We start from the raw sequence: 20,644 nt of genomic DNA, 5'->3' as shown, positions 1-20,644 counted from the left end.
GGAAGCTCCAGCTAGATGGATATTCAACTTGGGTCGATTTGAATTTAGGTCATCATAGCTAACAGATCTTTTAGTTCAATCATTATCCACGTGTCTTTGGGATTTTTACTTATGTTGTAAATTAATGAGATTTTTATTAATTGTTGATTTATGGTTTGTTTAGTTAATATTTTATATTATGCCTCTCTCTCTCTCTCTCAAGTGATTTCAATGTAATTGAGGTTTACTAGCCCCGCTGGAGCTGACTTTGCATTTGGGTATGACATTTGAGACATTTATCATATCATACCTATAGTGAAGATGATTTCTCTTCACTGCAGGTATGATATGAAAACAACAGCTGGATCAAAACAATTTGCAACTTGAAACTGTTCTAGACCATCATTTTTTTTCTTTCAGAAAATGTATGGTCTACATGACAGTTAACCAGCCTGAAATGAAATACACTATTGGTTCCACCTGATACATGGCTCAGGTATCCCATGCATACCAGCATTGATGTGTGTGACCTGGTGCTATAAAAACCAATGTCTAAGTTAGTTAACAAGCACTCACATTCATGGGATATGGACTGTTCATCTGTTTAGCCACACACAAAGAACCACACTAATCTAATGATCCTAGATGTTGAAATGCCACTAACATTTGCTTAATGCAATTAAAATATCTTAAATCGGTCTTTAAACTAAAGTTCTTACTCGAAGGTTTCGATGTTGAGTTTTTAATCCCCACTCCTGTGATGCTATCCACTTGAGGTTTTTTTTTTTAAAAAAAATTTATTTTATCTGCCTCACATTTGGGTTCCTGTCCTATTTTTGAACTTGAGAAACTAATGGATGGAGTGGATATCCTAGGGTCATCAAGGTAGTTCTCTTCTATTTGTTTTCTTTTCTGATTTCTTTCCTTGAAAGTTTTTGCATTGTCCAAATTCTTCATACATAGTTTGATCTACAGATAGTTGCATTCGCTTCTTTCAAAGACGAGAGACTTCTTTGAAAGTGGGGATTATGTTCTTCTAGCAAACATGTATGCAAGTGCTGGCCAATTGAACAAAGTGACAAGAGTGGGAGAGGCATTGAAAATGGTATTACTAGTGTTTATATTCATCTACAAATAATGATGATCACAATCAACCATTTGACATAAGTTTATTAATGTGGACCGTAGAGAGTAAGATCCATAACATGGACGGTTCGATCAATCAGCCAATCTCAGCATGGGCCCCCCAATGGACCCATGATTTTGACTTTATAAAATAAATAAATAAAAAACTATTCATTGTTTCATTCATGCACTGCCGACGTGATGAGTTGACAACCTTAATTTTTGGGCTAGATCAACTATATAGTGGGCCCTACCTGATGCACAGCTAGGATGTCAAATAAAAATTACAGTGGGCCTTAGGAAGTTTTTAATGGATAGTGTTCAATCACTACTGTCTCCTATGGTGTGGTCTACCTAAGATTTGTATCTCACTATTTTTTGGGCGCATGCCCTAAGGTGAGCTAGCAAAATGGATGCACGGCATGGATAAAACATATGCATCATGGTGGGCCCATAGATTTTCTAGTAGCAGACGTCTGGATCTCCCTCGATGTGATGGAGGGAGAAAGAGAGAGACGGAGAGAGAGGGAGAGGGTGCGAGAGAGAGAGAGAGAGAGAGAGAGAGAGAGAGAGGGTGCGAATCACATCTGCAAATGATGTGACTATTGATTAGAGTAAGTGATGAGGTAAAATGAAGAGTGATCAGATTCCCATGGGTCTCACCATCTTAGATTCTTTCTAAAGAAATGCTCAAGAAAATTTCGGAGCCCAATCTGAAATTCTTGGATACTCCGAAACAATTCCAAAAGTTGCAAGAATAGCATATTAAAGTAAATGGTGAAAAAATAAATATCTTAAAACGCTGGCATATAATGCATCTCACAATACCTGGCAGCATGTGGGGACTTCTCACCAAATATCCAAATATGAATTATAAAAATAGAGGGCAAGTTTCAAATGAATGGCAATTGGGAGTCCATAAACTAATGGAATTGAGTTCAGTAGAAGCTTCAAGCCAGTAGCTTCAATGATGCAAATTTTCAGCAAGAGGAAATGGCCTAAAAGGCTATGATCATGATGGTTGAATATGAGGATATTATTGTTATTCAGTGCACTATGAATCGTAAGACTGTTATCTGTAAAAAGCTAGATATTTATCAAAGTTTCAGTAAGAATCCATTTTAAAGAATTTATATTTCTTGCAGCAGGAACATAAAATAAAAAACACATGAAGTAAAAACTCAAGAAATGCTACAAAGTTCAGAGCTTTCAACAAAAACCCAATTCAAAAAATCTACTTTTATTGCAAGAGGAGAGAATATCAAAATGGTGTGTGCTACTGAAAAAGCTGTGGGCCCACCATGATGTATGTGTTTTATCCACACAGGCCATCCAAGCCCAAAACTGAGGCAGACCACACCATAGGAAACAATACTAATTGAATGCCCACCATTAAAAACTTCTTAAGGCTACAGGAGTTTTGGATCAAGTTGATATTTGTGTTTTCCCTTCATCCAGGTCCATGTGACTAATCAACAGGCTAAATGGCAAACCAACATTACAGTGGGCCTTAGGAAGTTTTTAATGGTCAGCATTCAATCGCTATTGTCTCATGTGGTGTTGTCTACATGAGATTTGTATATCACTATTTTTGGGGTGCATGCCCTAAGGTGAGCTGGAAAAATGGATGCACGGTATGGATAAAACATATGCATCATGGTGGGCCCACATATTTTCCAGTAGCAGGCGTTTGGATCTCCCTCGACGTGATAGAGGGAGAAAGGGAGAGAGGAAGGGAGAGACGGAGAGGGAGAGGGTGCAAGAGAGACAGATAGAGAGAGACAGAGAGAGTTAGAGGGTGCGAGAGAGATAGATAGAGAGAGAGAGAGAGAGGGTGAGAATCACATACCTTCACTACCAAAAAAAGGGGCAAAGGATTCAGACCACGGCAGCCTTTTGCGATGGATATAAACCTTAGCTAAGTTCAGTTTTAATCCATAACTAAAAATTCAATGCACCATTGATATTTAATAGTGTTGTAAGGTACTCTATGAGGCCTAAAAGAAACTATATTTTCTATCTAAACCGTCTATATATTTTTAAATATTACTTTAGTAAAGAAAAAAAATCAGCTAGATCGAAGGCTCAAGTGGACCACACGGTAGGAAACATTGATATTAAATTACAATTGCTTCTTATGGTGTAGTCCACTTGAATCTTCAATATACCTGAAAGTTGGTGTGATAAGCTAAAATAATTTGTTAAAATTATGGATCGAAATGGATTAAGGAAATACATCGTGATGGGCCCCACGGAGCTCCTGATCGGACCGCCTACGTCCGTCCGTTAGAAACCCCCAAATTTGGGTATTTTGCTCTCTCTCTCTCTCTGTTCCCTTATCAGAGCATTCCCTAAGCTCATCTTTCCCTGATCCTCTCTCTCCCTTCCGATCTCTACTCCATCTCTCTCATTCTCCTCCCTCTCTCTCCAATGCATCAGCCGTGAATGCCCTCTTCTCTCTCTCTCTCTCTCTCTCTCTCTCTCTCTCTCTCTCTCTCTCTCCATTGCAGTAGCTGTGAATCTCCTGCCCGAAGAAACACACACCATGAAGCTCCTCTCCATAGGTTTGATATCTTCTTCTATTTGTATCTCTTTTCCTGTCTTTCAAATTTGAAATGGCATGTTATCTGTTTGTTGAAATGGTATTGTATCTATTTGATGAAATGGCATTGTATCTATTTCACTGTTTGATGAAATGGCATGCTATCTGTTTGTTGAAATGGCATTGTATCTATTTGATGAAATGACATTGTATCTATTTGATGAAATGGCATGCTATCTGTTTGTTGAAATGACATTCATGTCAGGAGATATTGAACAGGTTTTTTTTCTTTCTTTCTTATTTTATATATATATTTTTTATTTTTAATGCAACGTTCCCATCCCATTTAATTTGTGAGCCTTAATTGAGACTTTGAACTAAAGACTTTGGCATTTACAGCAGAAAAGCTAGTTTGTCGGTTCATCAGAGACAAATCTTGTTTGAGTTACTAAACCCAAGGTACCATACAAATTTTCTATGTAATCTTTCTACCATTGCCTTTTCTAACTCAAAATGTATTTCAAGAACATTGTTTTGAACACGTTCTTATAGCAATAACAACCAAATTAGAACTCTTTGAAAAAAACACAAAGTCATGCTGACCAAATGATTAGGAGATTTTGAGATATTCAGCTCCTCTATGCCATATTTCTTGGCTCAAATATATGCGACTAAAAGATATGGGCAATAAAAGTAAGAATAATATAGGACTTACTCTCAAAGTGGTGAAGGATAGCACCACTGTTCTCAGCCACATCCTGCTCTGCAGCAGCCCGCACAGAAACAATCTCTAGATCATGTTGTTCATTACTCTCAGTGGCAACCCTGCACTAGAAAGACCATAAGCATCAAATCTAATCCAGTGGTGTGGAGCTCATTGTCTCAACCAATAAATAGCACATAGATCAACATCTACAAAGATGGTGGTTGTGGTGATGACAACAATGATGCAAACGATGTACATAAAGAAGCACAACCAGAATTAGTTCAACATATTGATGGCCTACATTTTTTGTAGTTACTCTATATGTTGTTTGGTTTGGTTTTTTTAATTTTGAATGAATTTATACTCTATATTTAAACATATTAGACTCCATTTGGTTGTCACAAACCAAATGGAGCCTAAGCCCCTTGCTAACTCTGCTAATGCAACTCCTTGCATTGCCGGTCCCAAGCTTGGGTAAAGGAGGAAGGAGAATGGGCATCAAGGTGAGTTGTGTACTTTCCATTCATTTTCTGAGAGGGATTTTTAAAATGCTTGATGGTTAATTTCAATAGTTTTCCGGCTTCTTCTACTATCATTTGAGGACCTTAAAGGCCCAACTAACTTGAGATTTTTATATGCAGGCTGATGTATTTTTTGCCTCACAGATCAATGTTGCCACTACAAGGTTCAATATTAAAATGGTAAAGTTTTTAACTATTTATTTTATCTTTGTTTTTTCCTGTTATTCAAAAATAATTTGATTATTAATATTTTCTTTTATTTCTTGATCATGTCTTTAATGGATTGTTTGTTTATTCTTAGGCTCTAATTGCAAGTTCTTTCTCAAAAAGTGACTACAAAAAGGTGAAAGAAATTACTTATTCCGTTGTGAAGGTGATTATTCTCTTGTGCTTGTCATTTTATTTTTGAATAGCTTGCAACTTGAGTAAACGATAATCTTGAGTTGTCTTTAATGCGATTTCTATTAGAGGATTGGATGCGTTTATATACAGCTGTACATACAACTTACATACTAAGATAGGTAGAGGTTAAGATATGCTAAGGTTGTTGGAGGATATGAGATGTATGTATATAGTTGTGCATACATATCCTATCCTCTAATACTTTCAAGGGTCTGAATTCATTTTATTAAGGTTGTTCGGAAACTGATATGAACTTCCATGTTTCTCCTTTTCCTCAGATAGGAGCATTTACTGGTGTTTTCCTAGCTATCATACTGGGTACATGGTACAGTCACTACAAGAAAACAGGCCTAAGCCGACCGATGGCCCAACCCTTTACCCGCAGCTAGTTTTATCGGCTGCGGGCAAAGGGATGCCCTATAAAATTAAAAAAAAAAAAAAAGCAGGCCCTACTTGCTATTTGAGCGCCGAATCTCTCTCTGCCTCTCCCTCTCACTCTCCCTCTCGTGCTCTCCCTCCCTCTCTCTGCCTCTCCCTCTCGCGCGCTCTCTCTCCCTCTCTCTCCGTCTCTCTCCCTCTCGCGTGCTCTCCCTCTCCCTCTCCCTCCCTCTCTCTGCCTCTCCCTCTCCCCTTCGCACGCTCTCCCTCTGCCTCTCCCTCTGCCTCTCCCTCTCGCTCTCCGCTCGCTCTCCTCTCACTCTCACTCTCCCTATCTATCTCTCTCTCAAAACCCTATTCCTCTCTCTCTCTCTCTCTCTCTCTCTCTCTCTCTCTCTCTCTCTCTCTCTCCCTATCTCCTCGGCCCTCTGCTGCAGTTTGGTCTTCTACTGCTCGTGGATCTCGGATTCTTATCCATCTCAAGTATGCTTTTTTGACTACAAATCCCTAATTAGGGATTTGCGTTGTCGAATCCATTTTTAGAAATTTGCATTGTCGATTTTCTGTCTTCTTCTTTGTCTTTTTTTTTTTTGCAGCTCATTTATTTCACACATCAGTTACTGATTTCTTATCTTTTGTTGGGTTGATTTGGCTCCTAGAAAGTAACCCTAATTGAAATGGAATCCATTAGCAAGGGCTGCTGCACATGTTTGGCTTCTGGGAAATGCTTGAAAATGGATCCTATTTCATGTTTTAGGGCCAAGTCACCCTAGATTACAATTCTAGCTCGTGGTGTCGAGCCAAATTCAGCGACTCATCCTCAATTTTCAATTCTGGCTCGCAATCTAGAACAACCTGACCTAGTTTTTGCCGACATAGATTAGTCGACCAAGACCAGTCCAATTCTTAAAAGCTTGATTAGTGGGGTTTTAAATGATTATTTTGTTCATAAGAGAAACTTTAATGCTCCGGCATGGTGTGATGGATGATATGCAGGCACTTAGAAAATTGATAAGAAACTGCATACATGGCATGCAAGCAAGTCAAATAAAATGGCCGAAATTATGATTCCACGTTTAATTGATGAGCACGCATTCCAATTGGTGGACATTCATTGGATGGTTGAAATAAAAGATACCACTGATCAGAGGCTAGGATTACATAGACAATCTGATCTCAGGACTTTGAACTAGCAACTGGCTGCGCCACAATGTAGTCTGTTTTTAACGTATAATTTATAAGTGCATGCTTATCAAGCTTCATTACAGGCAGAGTATCAAATAACTTCCAGGAGTACCCTTGGATTTTCAACTAGACCCCGACAAACTGTTCTACGCTCTGCTGCATTTGCCATTTAAAATAGCTGGGGAGGAGTAATTACATATTTGCCAGCAGTCTGCCTGATTCACTTTTGCAGGTCTATGTTTGTCGATTCATAACTATTACTTTTGTCAAATGGGAAAGCCAAGGAAGCTTGTATGACTACAAACAATCCCCATCATACACGTTTCGCATCAGTCATGAATATTGAGCACTTCTGTTGGTTGTCTGAATTGATCTTGTGGTTATTTATTTCATCTTGCTTTTGCAGCCTGGACTAGGCACTGAAGTCTTATTGTTTTGCTACATTCACAGCTTACTGGAATGATGAGAAAGGAGAGGCCACCTTGTGCGATTCTGTCGATATATCAGTTGCAGTGGCTACTAAAAAGGTACTTTTGCTGGTAACTTGTCCAAACACTGGTATGAAAACATGGGAAACCTATGGTTTTATCACCTATATTTGATGACTTATCAAGCATACGTATCCATAGATTCCATACATGTGCAACACATATGGGATTGCTACTCTGTCTGTTGGGACCTACCGTGAATGGGGCATACCCCAAAATCAGACCATTTGCATGATCATAACCAAAGGTAGCTGTTACATATTTTTCTAATTGGAGCTTCAGCGAATATGACTTCTTTCTTCATCAGAATTACCATCTTTTCTTATATTATTGCATATATTTATTTTGTTTGTATCTCGGTAGTTTCAAGGGGATTCATGATCATTGGATTGTTTTTCTTTTTGGTTAGTGGCAGTGTTTTTCCTTTTTCTTGAGAATTGCCCTGCAGCATTCTTTCTTTTCTTTTCTTTTTGTCCTGGTTTTTCTTAATGATTTTTGGTTTATCTTTAAAAAATGTCACAATATTGAGGTTGTATGATTGTGTCAACTGAAAGAGAAGTCGAACAGCACTTCTAGAATGACACATTTTATAGGCTATTTGTTGGATGATTAGAATATTTGATTTGTGTGTTTTTGAAGTGTGGTCCATTGTAGCGAAATGACACACTGTACAGAATATTCAATGGGCAAAACTCAGAACATTTGGCATTTGGACCATTTCATGGGTCACAGTTTTTTATTCCTTTGTTTATCTTCTTGTAATCTATATGGTTTTAGCAGGTTCTCTAAGTATGTTGTTTGCTGATTATCTTAAAGAAACAGATAACTGGAGTGTGAAGGCCATTAGGAGGATGACAACCAGAACGGGTAGTGTGAGGTATTTACGTCATGTGCCTTGAAGGTTCAAGAGCAATTTCAGAGAAGGTAGTCTTTGCTTCTTCCATCTTTGTCGAGATTGAACTCCTCTTTTTAACGGCTGCTGGCAAATGGAACTCCTAGAACATGGAGTGTCAAACCAGTTGGATAAATTGGCAATAATTCATAGGGTAGGCTACAAGTAGCTTCTTCACTGGCTAAATTTAGTAGATTTGTGTGGAGAATTCAGATGTCTACTAGGTGTAGTGGGCCTAGCAGCAATACTGCTGTGATTATGTAACATAAGTCTCAAACTTGAGTTAATTGATCACAAAGCATCTACTGTTCATATATTCTTAACTGTCTCATACCTACCAGAGAAAAGAAAGACTGTCGAGTTTAACTGTCTCATACCTACCAGAGAAAAATAAGGTTGGTGTTGTGCCATCTTCTTCCAGTGTTAGTTTCGATTGATTTGTCATTTATCTTGATTTCCTTTATTTTGTCTTGATGAAGTTGGCAGAAGATACTTGGAAAAAGGCTCTAGTAAGTAAATCTCAACTCAGCTCACAATCTGCAAAGTCCATTTGAATAGTTACTCTATAGGCATTCAACTTTTATTCCTGTTGCCATTAGATGGCAAAGTTGAAATACAATGACAACATTACCATGGAAAACATGCAGGAACTAAGAGACATTGCAATGACAGAAGCGGTAAAATGAAAACATTTTTTCCTTGAAACTGATATGAAAGGTCTAGGACCGAAGCTTGACAACACTGGAAAAGCAATTTTGACTGTGAGTGTTTGCTTATTATTATTATTTTTAATAACTATATGAGAGAATACAAACACAGTGAGTGCCATCCTAACATGCAGAAGTAGGGTATCAATGAGCAAATCATGTTCAGATTGCATTGTAGAGTTGAAAGATGTATTTGTTTTAGCATGGCCATTAGAGTAGCCTTGCTCCAAGATACGGTCACAAGTGCTTTCTAGAGAGAGAGCTACATCTTTGCATCCCTCACAACTAACTGTGGAACTTGGATTCTTTAATTTACAAACTGAATGAAGAATCTCCATTGCAGATCCAATTTTAGAACTGCACAAACTCTCCATTACCCTCTGGTTTCCCACCTTGCTGGTTTCTTCTTTCTTTCTTTCTTTTTCTTTTTCCTGACAACTTTAAATGGTTGGTAGTATAATAGTTGCTGCAGAACCGTTTAGGTAACTAATCAACAGCTGATCACCAACCTGATGTTGCAAACTAGTCTATTTAAATATTTTTTACCTTAGAAAAATATGGAATTTGCTGCCTATCCACTTCCAACTATATTCAAATTGCTTAAGATGAAATCCTTTAAGAAGCTCTGATTTCATTCTTAAATAGGGAATTTGGAGTACCCCTATTTATATGTACACTATAAGAAAGGATGGCACAACATCTCCCTGAACTTCCCACCCCAACTCACTGGATGGAATTTTGTCGGTGGTGACCCCTGTGGAGAGAGCTGGAAAGGAATCAAATGCTCTAGAGATGCCATCCAATCCAACTAAATCCTTGGAATGGATTGAGTTTCATAGTATCCCTTTGTCTTATTGTTGCACATTTTATTTCCTCTTACTTTTGTATGGTTCTTTGCCATCTCACTCACTGATCCACATTTTATTTTCTGTTTCAGCGGCATTTCCTCAGGTAGGGTTGCTTAGGCAATGTGTCTGAACTTTGAATGATCTTTTTTCTTCGATGTCTACGTTTTCTGCCCTTCTACTTTGATTTTCCTTGATTTCTTGTCAGATCTAAGGTTCTTATGTGATATATGGTGTAGATATCTTTTAAAATGAATGATATCTTTTTATAGATCGCTGATAAAATGCTCTATACCCTGTCCATTGTCTTCTGACAGGGATGCTAACACTGTTAATGATGTTATGGAATTTGTACTTCAAAACTTCCCAGAGATGAATAAACTTTGGGTCCGAATGCATCATTAGGTTAGTTGGAATTTTAGAGAACTATCGCTATTGTGTTTGGGCGCAAACAGTAAGTGCATGCCATAAATGAAAAATGCACTTATTGTGGTTGTAGATGTTGAATTTGGAAGGATTCAAGTGAGGGATGTGTTGCAACATCTATGGACAAGCCCAATTTCAAATGTAGCTGTTGATGTAGTCCAAGGTAGTCGATCAGCTGAGGTCCTTCTGTTGGTGTTACAAAGGTGGGCACAATTCAATTTTCTTGAAGGGATTTGGTATTTTTTGTGCGCTTTTTAATGTCAAAAGATGAAAACAATTATATTTATGAATGATAACAGTCCTGGCATTGCTCCTAGTTTCTATGATGCATTGGGGTTTTCAGTTTGTAAAAGTTGGGACCATGGTTCAATGCTTGAAACACTTTAGGGACCTGTGGGACCTTCAGAAAGATAGTTCCAGTACACCATGGGGTTATGGTGTCCGTATTGCCAACACATCTGATGTGGATTCTCATATCCGTTATGATTCAGAAGGTGTTGTTCTGAGTTATAAGACTGTTGAGGATGATAGTATACAAAAGCTAGTGGCAGATTTAAGGAGGCTTTCTAATGCACGCTTATTTGCTCTTGGAATGAGGAAGTTACTTGGTGTAAGAGCTGAAGATAAACTAGAAGATGGAGTAAACTCAGAAAATAAGGTACAGTCTGGAATAAAAGGTGCGACTGAGGTTGCGGATAAGACATCTGAACAGATGAGGAGAGCATTCAGGATTGAAGCAGTTGGTCTCATGAGTTTGTGGTTTAGTTTTGGCTCAATGCCTGCAATAATGGCACGTTTTGTTGTTGAGTGGGAAGCAGGTAAAGATGGTTGCACAATGCATGTTTCTCCTGATCAACTCTGGCCTCACACCAAGGTTTGTGTCTGCTTTAAAGAAATAAAAATTCTAATGTCAGACATTCTGGGATATTAACCTTTAACTTAGTATGATATTTCCTTTTTGGGATGTGGATGGTCTCATTATTACCTGTAAGTGCTTTGTATGGTCATTCAATCACCATAACAAACAAAATCATCCCTAGTATCTAATGGCGTACATGTTAATTTTTCTATTTAAAGATCTGATGCGGCTAACTCTTTTTTTTTTTTGTTCTTTATGAGAAAATTGAAAAAAAAAAACCTTAGAACTAAAAAAGGGGAAGAGAATTCCCAATACAAAGAGAAGAACAGGAAACCCCTGCCTTAGCCAACTTATGAGAGAGAGAGAGACTTGGCCCCTCAACCAATATGGGAAAACGAAATATTTTGCCCAAATGGAGGGGCAGCTATCCATGCTGACTCTTATGTATTTATTATTCATGTTTATGCATTTTTATACCTTGCAATTAGTTGCATGAAGATTGACATGAATAACAGCATCTTGACACCATCAGTTTTCTTATGTAATTTTTTAATTGCATTTTTATTTTTTTCCTTTTTACTCGAAATCTTCAGTAATCTGGCAGATGGAGAAAGTTCAAGAAAATTGTACCTACCCATGAAATGATTTACTGGAGTTACAGTGACACACGAACAGAGCCAGCTACACATACACAATTGTTGCCAGTGTTCAATTGATAGTGCCTGTGAAAACGTGGGTGATTTGCAAGGCATAAAACATAACAAGAACTTTGAAATGCGGCACGTGCTATACACACGAAGTTGTATTCATATTATTCCCAGTAACATCTCTCTCCATCCCTGTTCTGATAAAAAAAAAAAAAAGTGTTGGATTGATATCAGTCCCAACAGCATCTCTCACTATCATGAAGTTGCATTTTAAAACAACAAAAAAAAAAAAGAAAAAAGAAACTTGTCAATAGTTTATTGTTTGATCCGTCCATCATCATGCATAACATTACCTGTAGCCCATCTAACAGGTGGAGCCCACTTGGTAACAGGGGACAATCCCTTACACATGTAATAATTACACTTTTTGAACCCATCCCACCTGATCCTTCCCAATACCATGCGCCAAACACCCCCTAAGAATCATGCTCAGGCCAGGCCAGTCTCACCAGCCAAATACTTGGCTTACAAATTGTTAATCCTTCAGGCTGGACTGATTAGTAAGGCCTGCTTAGGCACATTCAACTCGAAACTCTAGCTTGATACCAATGCTAGCTGGCCTCAGGCCAGACCTAGGCCAAACTTGGGCCAGGAGCAGTTAGTGGCAGCTAGGGCTGTCACTATCAGGTTCAGGTCAGTTACTGGTGTTCCCATATCCGGATGTTAACACACATGAGGTACACAATCCAAATCTGATCTGATTTGAGTAGCTCCATCAGGTCCTATCAGGTCTATTTTAAGCATGATTTAGAGTTCAGAATGGGGTTCAGGTCTAAGAATCATGGTCAGGTGCATAGTAGAAAATGCCTTTTTATCGCTTTTAAATAATGAATGTAATTAAATTTTTTTTTTTTTTTTAAAAAAACACCTTAGATTCTAGACAGAATTGCATGTGGACCCAAACCTGACCCAATAATTAATTGGTCCAGAAATCTGGATTCATACCTAAGTAAATCAGGATGGATACATGCATCCACTGATCTGGATACCAACTGATAGTTTAAGTTGCAACTGTAGCTTACTCCGACTTAAAGCATATGCAAGGTTAACAAAATCTGGTCTATAGGTTGGACATTGTGACAAGCATGGAGCACCACATGTATTAGAGGAATGATCAGAATTGTATGATGATCCCAAAGTTTGCTAACAGATTAGATTTTGTTAAAGTGTTTAAATCGGATCATTCCACAATAGAAGACACTAACAAAGCAGAGATTTAGGTTCAGGCAACCATATCTGACCTATGTTGCCTTGAAAGGAATTTCGATAAAAGACAGGATATGCAGATAGTTGTTTCTGCATATACTTAATGAATACAACTTCTCTTACACACTTCAAATCTATTCCACTAATTTTATTTTTTTATTTGACAAGTACGAATTTATGATTAAGGCCCTGTTTGGATATCGTCAAATAAGTTACTTTTTCAATTTACAGCAGTAGATAAGTAACTTATTTCAGATAAGTTTTGTTTATGATTAGTTATAAGTAACTTTTTTACTTACAAGTACTTAATCAATTCATTTATATGTGGATCCATCATGATGTATTTGTTTCATCCATGTTGTCCATCCATTTTTTCAAATCCTTTCAGTTATATCCTGATTTGTTTGACCATTCACTAGTATTTTTCTGTTCCAATAACTTGGGTAATTAATTTCTTAGCTTAATTGGTTGCTGATATTTTGTCCAATCAAACGACTATCCTGTTTTTTGGTTGGTTGGTGGGTCTGTGAGGCAAGTTACTGTGCTTAATTTTCTGGTACTTTTTCTTAGCAGATTGCTAAATAAGCTTTGATTTAGGCTCAATTGTCGAAAGAAGAAAATTGTACATGATGAGTAATGCAAGGGTCATTCATTAGTTCTTAACTTCTAACATCTTGATTTATGTTGAAATTTAAGCTTTCAATCCAATGAGAATAAATCCTGGTGGGTCATTGCAAGACTAAATTGTGTACAATGTGGGCAATACAGTTGATGACTGCCCTCATTTTGAAAATAGTACAAAAGGCTTGTTTGGATTTTCCAATCGGTTTTGTACATTGTTTTGTTGGCCAGGGCACTTTTTCATTATTTCAGCTTTTGTTTCCAATCGAAGTATTGTACTAGCAGATATTGCTTTCCTTATTATTATTATTATTATTTTGTAACTTTCCATCTGTGTTCCTATTTATGTTGTGCATGAAGTTATTTGGAAATGTTGTATCTATTATTAGCAAGCAATACTTTTCATTTTCATAGATGAGATCTGCTCTTAAGATGACGTGGCCCAAAAATCAATCATTACCAATCATCAGGCGGTCGCCAATCCGAGATGTGGCCTTCATGGTGATGTTGGTTTTTTGAATTGGCCACTTGGATTCTGATTCACCCTAAGCAGAGTAGCAGACCTCCTTGAGTAGTAAACCTTGATGATGATGATGCTGGTTCTAATTGAAAATAAGTTGGTCCATTTGTTCCACTCAAACATCTTTCTTTGGTAGTCCAGCAGACTATGAAACTGAACCTTTTCTGGGTCAAGCGATTTGAGCTTGTTTTAGTTGTTTCATTTAAGCAGAGCAAGTTCGATTGGATCTTGCTTGCAGCCAGATGAATGCATAATATTTCTCAATTGGTTTTGATTAAATTATTGTTTGGTTTTATCTGAATTTTGCTGGATCTGAATTGGCATCAACCAATTCTCATTTTACCTTTGATTTGTTGTAGGAAAAATCAATGAACTGGAATTATCAAATAATATTTGTTCCGTAGACTCGGACTGGTCTTCTCCTGATAAGAGATCCATTTCATCAACTAATGTGTATAAGGTGAACTCCCAAGGAAGCTCAATAAGAACTCCAAATTCTGAGTTGTCTACAAGGTGGAGGCATACCCGCAATTTCTCACCCGCTGCAAGCCAGTTAACACTCTACAAGGTAGAGAATCTCTTACAGCCTATTTGAAGGCAAGTAGAGTGAACCTCAATGGCAGCTACACAGCTCACCAAAGATCGACAGAAGAAACCAGTCCCTTGGAAACAATGGCAATCATTGGCAATGAGGAGATCATTGACATTAACCAAGGTATGTTAGCTGCTTAGATTGGTGTATAATAAAAAAAAAAAAAAAAAAAAACTAGGATACATGTGGGTCACCTTTTCTTTTCTTTTTCTTTTTTTCAATACTTTTTAATAAGAAAAATTTTCTCTATTGCTACGGGTTTTAGGTGGCCGTGATCTCTATAGCTACGGATTTAAACCGTAAGAAGTTTTAAAGAGCTACGATCCGAATGGCTACGGTCGTACTGTGGGATAGTCATCTTCAGCTACGGATTTTATCCGTAGCTTTTGACCTACATTCTGGTAGTGTAGCAAAAAACTGATAATTTAGCGGCGTCCAGCACAACTGTCAGTAAAGGTCCTGACCGCCGGTAAAGCCTTTACCGACTGAGGCTTTGCCGGCTGTTAACTAACCGCGGGCAAAGGATTTACCCGCGGTTTTCTGGTCCTTTGCCGGCGGTTTTGACCGCCGGTAAATGCCAGTTTTCTTGTAGTGAGTTCTATTGCTGAATTATTCACTAAGGATGTTGAAGTGCTAGGAATTGTTAGGTCTGGGTTTCTGGTACGTATGCATGTTTACCTGCAACTTGATTATTTCAGCCCTTGGTTGCACCTTGATTGATGGATTCCCTTGTTATATTTTGCAGTTTGTCAGTGCCACTCAACCCATGAATGCTCTATCTTTTGTTTTTTATGGTCTCCATTGTGGTGTTTCAGACTTCTCGTATTTGGCTTTTTCTTCGGTAAGCTTTAACCTTAAGATATATTAAATTCACATAATTTTCAGTCTTCATCCATGATATTTGCCTATGTCTAGAAGATCCTTTAATATTGCTATTTTGACTGAGTAGATGGTGGTTGGGACTATGTCATGTGCATTTTTGGTATATGCTCCTTCTGGTTTTGGTATTCCAGGAGTATGGTTTGGTTTGACTCTTTTCATGCTCTTGCGTATGGTAGCATGGTTTGTGAGGTAAGAGTATGCAAATTTCTTACATAGACTGGTAGTAGGTTCCATTGTTCAATATTATTTGGGTTCACCATTCTCATGTTGCATTATACCATACATTGAAACTCTATTCCATAAGTCAAGGTAACTGAAAATATGGCTAGTCAAATTTTGTTGGCATTCCTGCTTTAAACATTACAGACGTGCATATTGCACTTCCTTCGATTAATTTAATTCACAGTTTCAAATGATGGACAAGAAAATTGGATCGAATCTGCATAAATAGTGTGGAGACATTTATAGTCATGCTTTAAGTTGTACCATATGTTCTTATTTTCACTTTGTGTTTTTATAGTCATATGGAATGCCATACTAGTCTCCTTTCATTAATAGAGAAGGAAAAGGCCCAAAAGGTTTAGATTATAGAGAAGGAAAAGGCCCAAAAGGATATAGTTAGTGGTAATAAGAAAAGATAGGGTGATTTATGGTCTAATTGAAGTTATGACTTTAAATATGGGTTTGAATTAATTATGATAAGGCTTTGGGGCCCATGATCCCCTCATCCACGTCAGCCACATTTTCCTGAACTCATCTTGACTGCCTTACGGGATCACGATTGGGTGCATGATTTAAGTTGTCTAAATATGCCAATGAAACGGCATCCTTGCTAGTTTTTTTTTTTTTTTTTCAACAAGAACCATTTCTAATAAACTACGGGGTCATCTATTCCAGTAGCATGAAGCTTAGATCTTTCATTCAAATGTGCATGCGCTCGTAATTTTGCAGTCTCATGTAGCATTTTTTATTTCGTGTAGCTCTGTAACTCTCAGTTCATATGCCATTTTATTTGCATTGTAACTCATGTTGGGCCTAGGAATCTTGTCCAGCAGACTAGGCCCCACCCATTAACACAGTTTCTTCTTTTCCCGTTGGACATCCATCAGTGTTCATATACTCAGTTATAACTGAAACCTGTTAAGACTTCTTGTAGGAGTAGCATATTGAATCCTACTCTCCTTGCATGATAAATCCAGGCCTTTCATCAGGTATGTTTGGTTCTCAGTTGGGCCATACATGGGCATCAAATCTGGATTGCCAGTTGACTCGGTTTCCATTCTTACCATACATACGTGGCTCATCTCAAAAACGGAACAACCTAATTTTTCTAGCCGCAACACATACACGGTGGCAACCACCAGATAAATTGGATCTTGCATACATGTAGGGATGGTAGTAATCAAAATCCTACTCACACACTTCTTATTGTAATTGGTGCATTCTTACACATGTTTATTTTTAAATTTCAATGCATTCAATTGTGAAAGGATTTATGACTTTGAAAATGAAAGAGAGAGGCTCATTATGGAGAAGGAAGCAGTCATTCAAGAGCATGCTTCCCTGGAAAATCAATTGGTTTCTTTACAGACACAGATAAACAGCCTCATTGCAGAAGTAGATAACCTTACAAGCAAGGTGCTTAAACTTACAATCTAACCCTTTTTGCTGAACACAAAATGCAAGCGTCTTTATTGCCTTTCCTATTGCAGGTTAGTTCCATAAAGAAGGAATATGATCAAGCCCAATCTGAGCTCAATTTGAGTCGTTCAAAGATGAAAGAATGTGACGCTGAGATCAGTGCCATTGTCAAGGAGCAACAGAAGCTTCAACATAAAATTAGTGATGCAAATGTTGAGAGGAAAAAATTGGAAAATGAGGTACTTGCAATGGTTATTCTGTTCCTATTTTATTTAACTTGCTTGATCTATGAAATTGTGGATGTGTTCTTGATAGAAACCCACTCTTTCCCATTCACACAGATTAAGCGAATGGAGATGGAACAGAAAGATTGCTCCTTGAAGGTAGATAAACTACTAGAAAGGCATAGTTGGATTGAAGCTAAGAAACAATTATTTGGAAAAAGTGGGACAGATTATGACTTCTCATCTCGTGATCCTCGTAAATCAAGGGAGGAGCTTGAGAAACTTCAAGCTGAACAATCTGGGTGTGTGATTAGATTACTTGTTGTGTTGTTTCATATGCTTCTTTGTTTTCTTTTCCATGACAATGAAATAGTATGATTCAACACCTAATTGATGTTTGGTTTTGCATTTTTTTTTAAAAGAAGAAGGTTAATGGACATGCATCTTAGTTAAACTGATTTATTGCTTTCAGTCTTGAGAAGAGGGTTAACAAAAAAGTTATGGAAATGTTCGAGAAAGCTGAAGATGAATACAATGACTTATTATCCAAGAAAAACATCATTGAGGTATATTGTTGTATTTCTAAGCCTATAAAGGATCTCATCTTTTTTCTTTTTTCTTTTTTTAAATTGAATTTGTTTGTCTGAAGTTTTTTGTTTATTGTATTCTTCTCTTGCTTAGAATGATAAGTCAAAAATCAAGAAGGTGATTGAAGAGCTTGATGAAAAGAAAAAGGAAACACTAAAAGTTACTTCGGTTAAAGTGAACAAGTGAGTCAACACTTCTCTGCTCTCATGTTGTAGTTCATATTTTGTGTTTTCTAGTTGAAAATCAAGAATGCCATTTACTTTTGTTGGTATATTTCAGTGAGTTTGAAGCTTTGAATTGAATTCTTTCACATGTTTATTTTTAAATTTCAATGCATTCAACTGATTGAATGGTCAAGAATATTATAGTCATTCTACGCAACATTTTCTTTATAAAACCACATTACAAAATTCTCAAATTCTTTAGGAGATGTTTATACTATTCTAAGTGCTTTTACCCTTATTTGCAGGTGTGACTATTTGCTGACGTGCATGGAATACATCATGTACATGAGATCCACCATTAGGACCTAAAACTTCAGGCCTATTTAAAACATAGGTTGTCTATAATATGGGGGGATAGTTGAGACAGAAGTCCCGCTATTGCAAGAATGTAAGTTGCATGTGGGGTCCACTATATTAGTGTTTATATGGCGTCTTATTCAATCATCTAATGCACCAGACCAGGATGAACTGGATTTAGAGTTTTTGAGCATGATTTTACATTGTTCCATATGGTGTGGCCCACCCAAGTCTTAGATTGGACTGATTTTTAAGATTTAGAATTTAGAGTTTTTATGGCGTGGCCCACCTAAGTTTTGGGTTAGACTGATTTTTAAGATCCAGGTGAAAATATGGTGACACATCTAATGGATGAGTGGACTAGATGAAATTTCTCCACCATGTGGTGCACGGTTAATTGCAAACATGCTCTATTGGTATGACTATGGGCAATTAGAGCAGTTAATTTCCTGCAGTTCTATATTGGCTCTCTTGTTTGTATCTTTTCTATAAAACTTGTGTCTATATGTTTGTATCTTTAATATCAAAGACATTGATATTTGATATTCAATGTGTTTTAGGAACCAGTATCCAAGCAACATCGAGGAATTGGCTTTGTCACATATGAAAACTTAGGTACCATACTTTTGAATTTGGAAGGGTGTTTTAGGACCTGATTTCTAAGGCTATATGATTTAGAAGGGTGTTATAGGGAGCATAGATCCATTGCCAAAATATCAGATCTGAGGTAACATGATTATCTTTTTGATGATTTTGAGAGTTAGATCGAGTAATTCTCACAACAGAAAACAATCAAGTCCAACCGTTTGATCTGGATCACGACCCCACATCATATAAACTTCTCGTATCAGTTTCTCCTTCATCCCTTACAGGTGGGAACCGCTGTTATGACCATGAAGAAGCTGTCCATTTTCTATGGACAGCATTGGAGGGGCCTGGCCATTTGGATAGGCCGTGTTTATGTATTTGGTCGAAATTAATGAAGTAGACCCGGATGTGCATCGGAGCTATCCCGATGAGCGGGGGTCCTTGGAAGGTGGGAACCGCTGTTATGACCATGATGAAGTTGTCCATTTCCTATGGACAGCATTGGAGGGGTCTGGCCATTTGGATAGGCCGTGTTTATGTATTTGCTTAAAATTAATGGAGTAGACCCGGATGTGCGTCGGAGCTATCCGGATAAGTAGGGATCCTTAGAAGGTGAGAACCGCTGTTTTGATCATGATGAAGGTGTCCATTTCCTATGGACAGCATTGGAGGGGCCTGACCATTTGGACAGGCCGTGTTTTTATCCATATTTATAGGGACCACACCCTTAACCTAAACCACACCCTAAACCTATAACCTAAAACTATTCTCAATTCTCTAAAGTTATAACCTATAACCTATAACCTAAACCTAACCGTAAACCAAAACATATAACCTAAACCTTAACCTATAACCTATAACCTATAACCTAACCTTAACCTAAAGCTAAAACCCAAACCTAAACCTATAACCTAAGTGTATTCTCAAATCCCTAAACCTTAACCTATTCTCAATTCCTTAAACCTATAACCTAAAACTTATAACATAAAACCTAAACCTATAACTTAAACTTATAACCTTAACCTAAACCTAAACCTAAACTAAAACCTAAAACCTTAACCTAAACCTAAAACCTAAACCTCAACCTATAACCTAAACTTATAACCTATAACCTAACCTTAACCTAAACCTAAAACCTAAACCTAAACCTAAACCTATAACCTATAACCTAAACCTAAAACCTAAACCTAAACCTAAAATTTAAATGTATTCTCAAATCCCTAAACCTAAACCTACACCTAATCCTAATCTCAACTCCAAAGCCTAAACCTAAACCTAAACTTGAAAACCCAAGCCTAAACCTGATCCCGAACCCGAACCTGATTTCCTAAACCTAAACCTTAACCTATTCTCAATTCCCTAAAGCTATAACCTATAACCTATAACCTATAACCTAAACCTATAACCCGAACCCGATTTCCTAAACCTAAACCTTAACCTATTCTCAAATCCCTAAACCTAAACCTACACCTAATCCTAATCTCAACTCCCTAACCTAA

The 20,644-nt window shown here is 37.5% G+C and overlaps 1 protein-coding gene across 1 annotated transcript; it reads left to right on the top strand.

Moving 5' to 3' along the window:
* Positions 1–17,013: 17,013 nt before the first annotated feature.
* On the top strand, positions 17,014–19,266 carry LOC131240302 (structural maintenance of chromosomes protein 2-2-like). Its single transcript, XM_058238439.1, has 6 exons — positions 17,014–17,221; positions 17,296–17,463; positions 17,566–17,750; positions 17,921–18,014; positions 18,130–18,218; positions 19,118–19,266. Exons 1-6 carry the CDS (start codon positions 17,111–17,113, stop codon positions 19,170–19,172), a joined length of 702 nt encoding a protein of 233 aa, XP_058094422.1. The 5' UTR covers positions 17,014–17,110; the 3' UTR covers positions 19,173–19,266.
* The last annotated feature ends 1,378 nt before the right edge of the window (positions 19,267–20,644 follow it).

This window comes from Magnolia sinica, chromosome 3, assembly GCF_029962835.1.
Source record: "Magnolia sinica isolate HGM2019 chromosome 3, MsV1, whole genome shotgun sequence".
Classification (NCBI taxonomy): domain Eukaryota; kingdom Viridiplantae; phylum Streptophyta; class Magnoliopsida; order Magnoliales; family Magnoliaceae; genus Magnolia; species Magnolia sinica.
The sequence above is the reverse complement of the archived record's forward strand: the minus strand, read 5'-3'. Positions and strand labels throughout refer to the sequence as shown.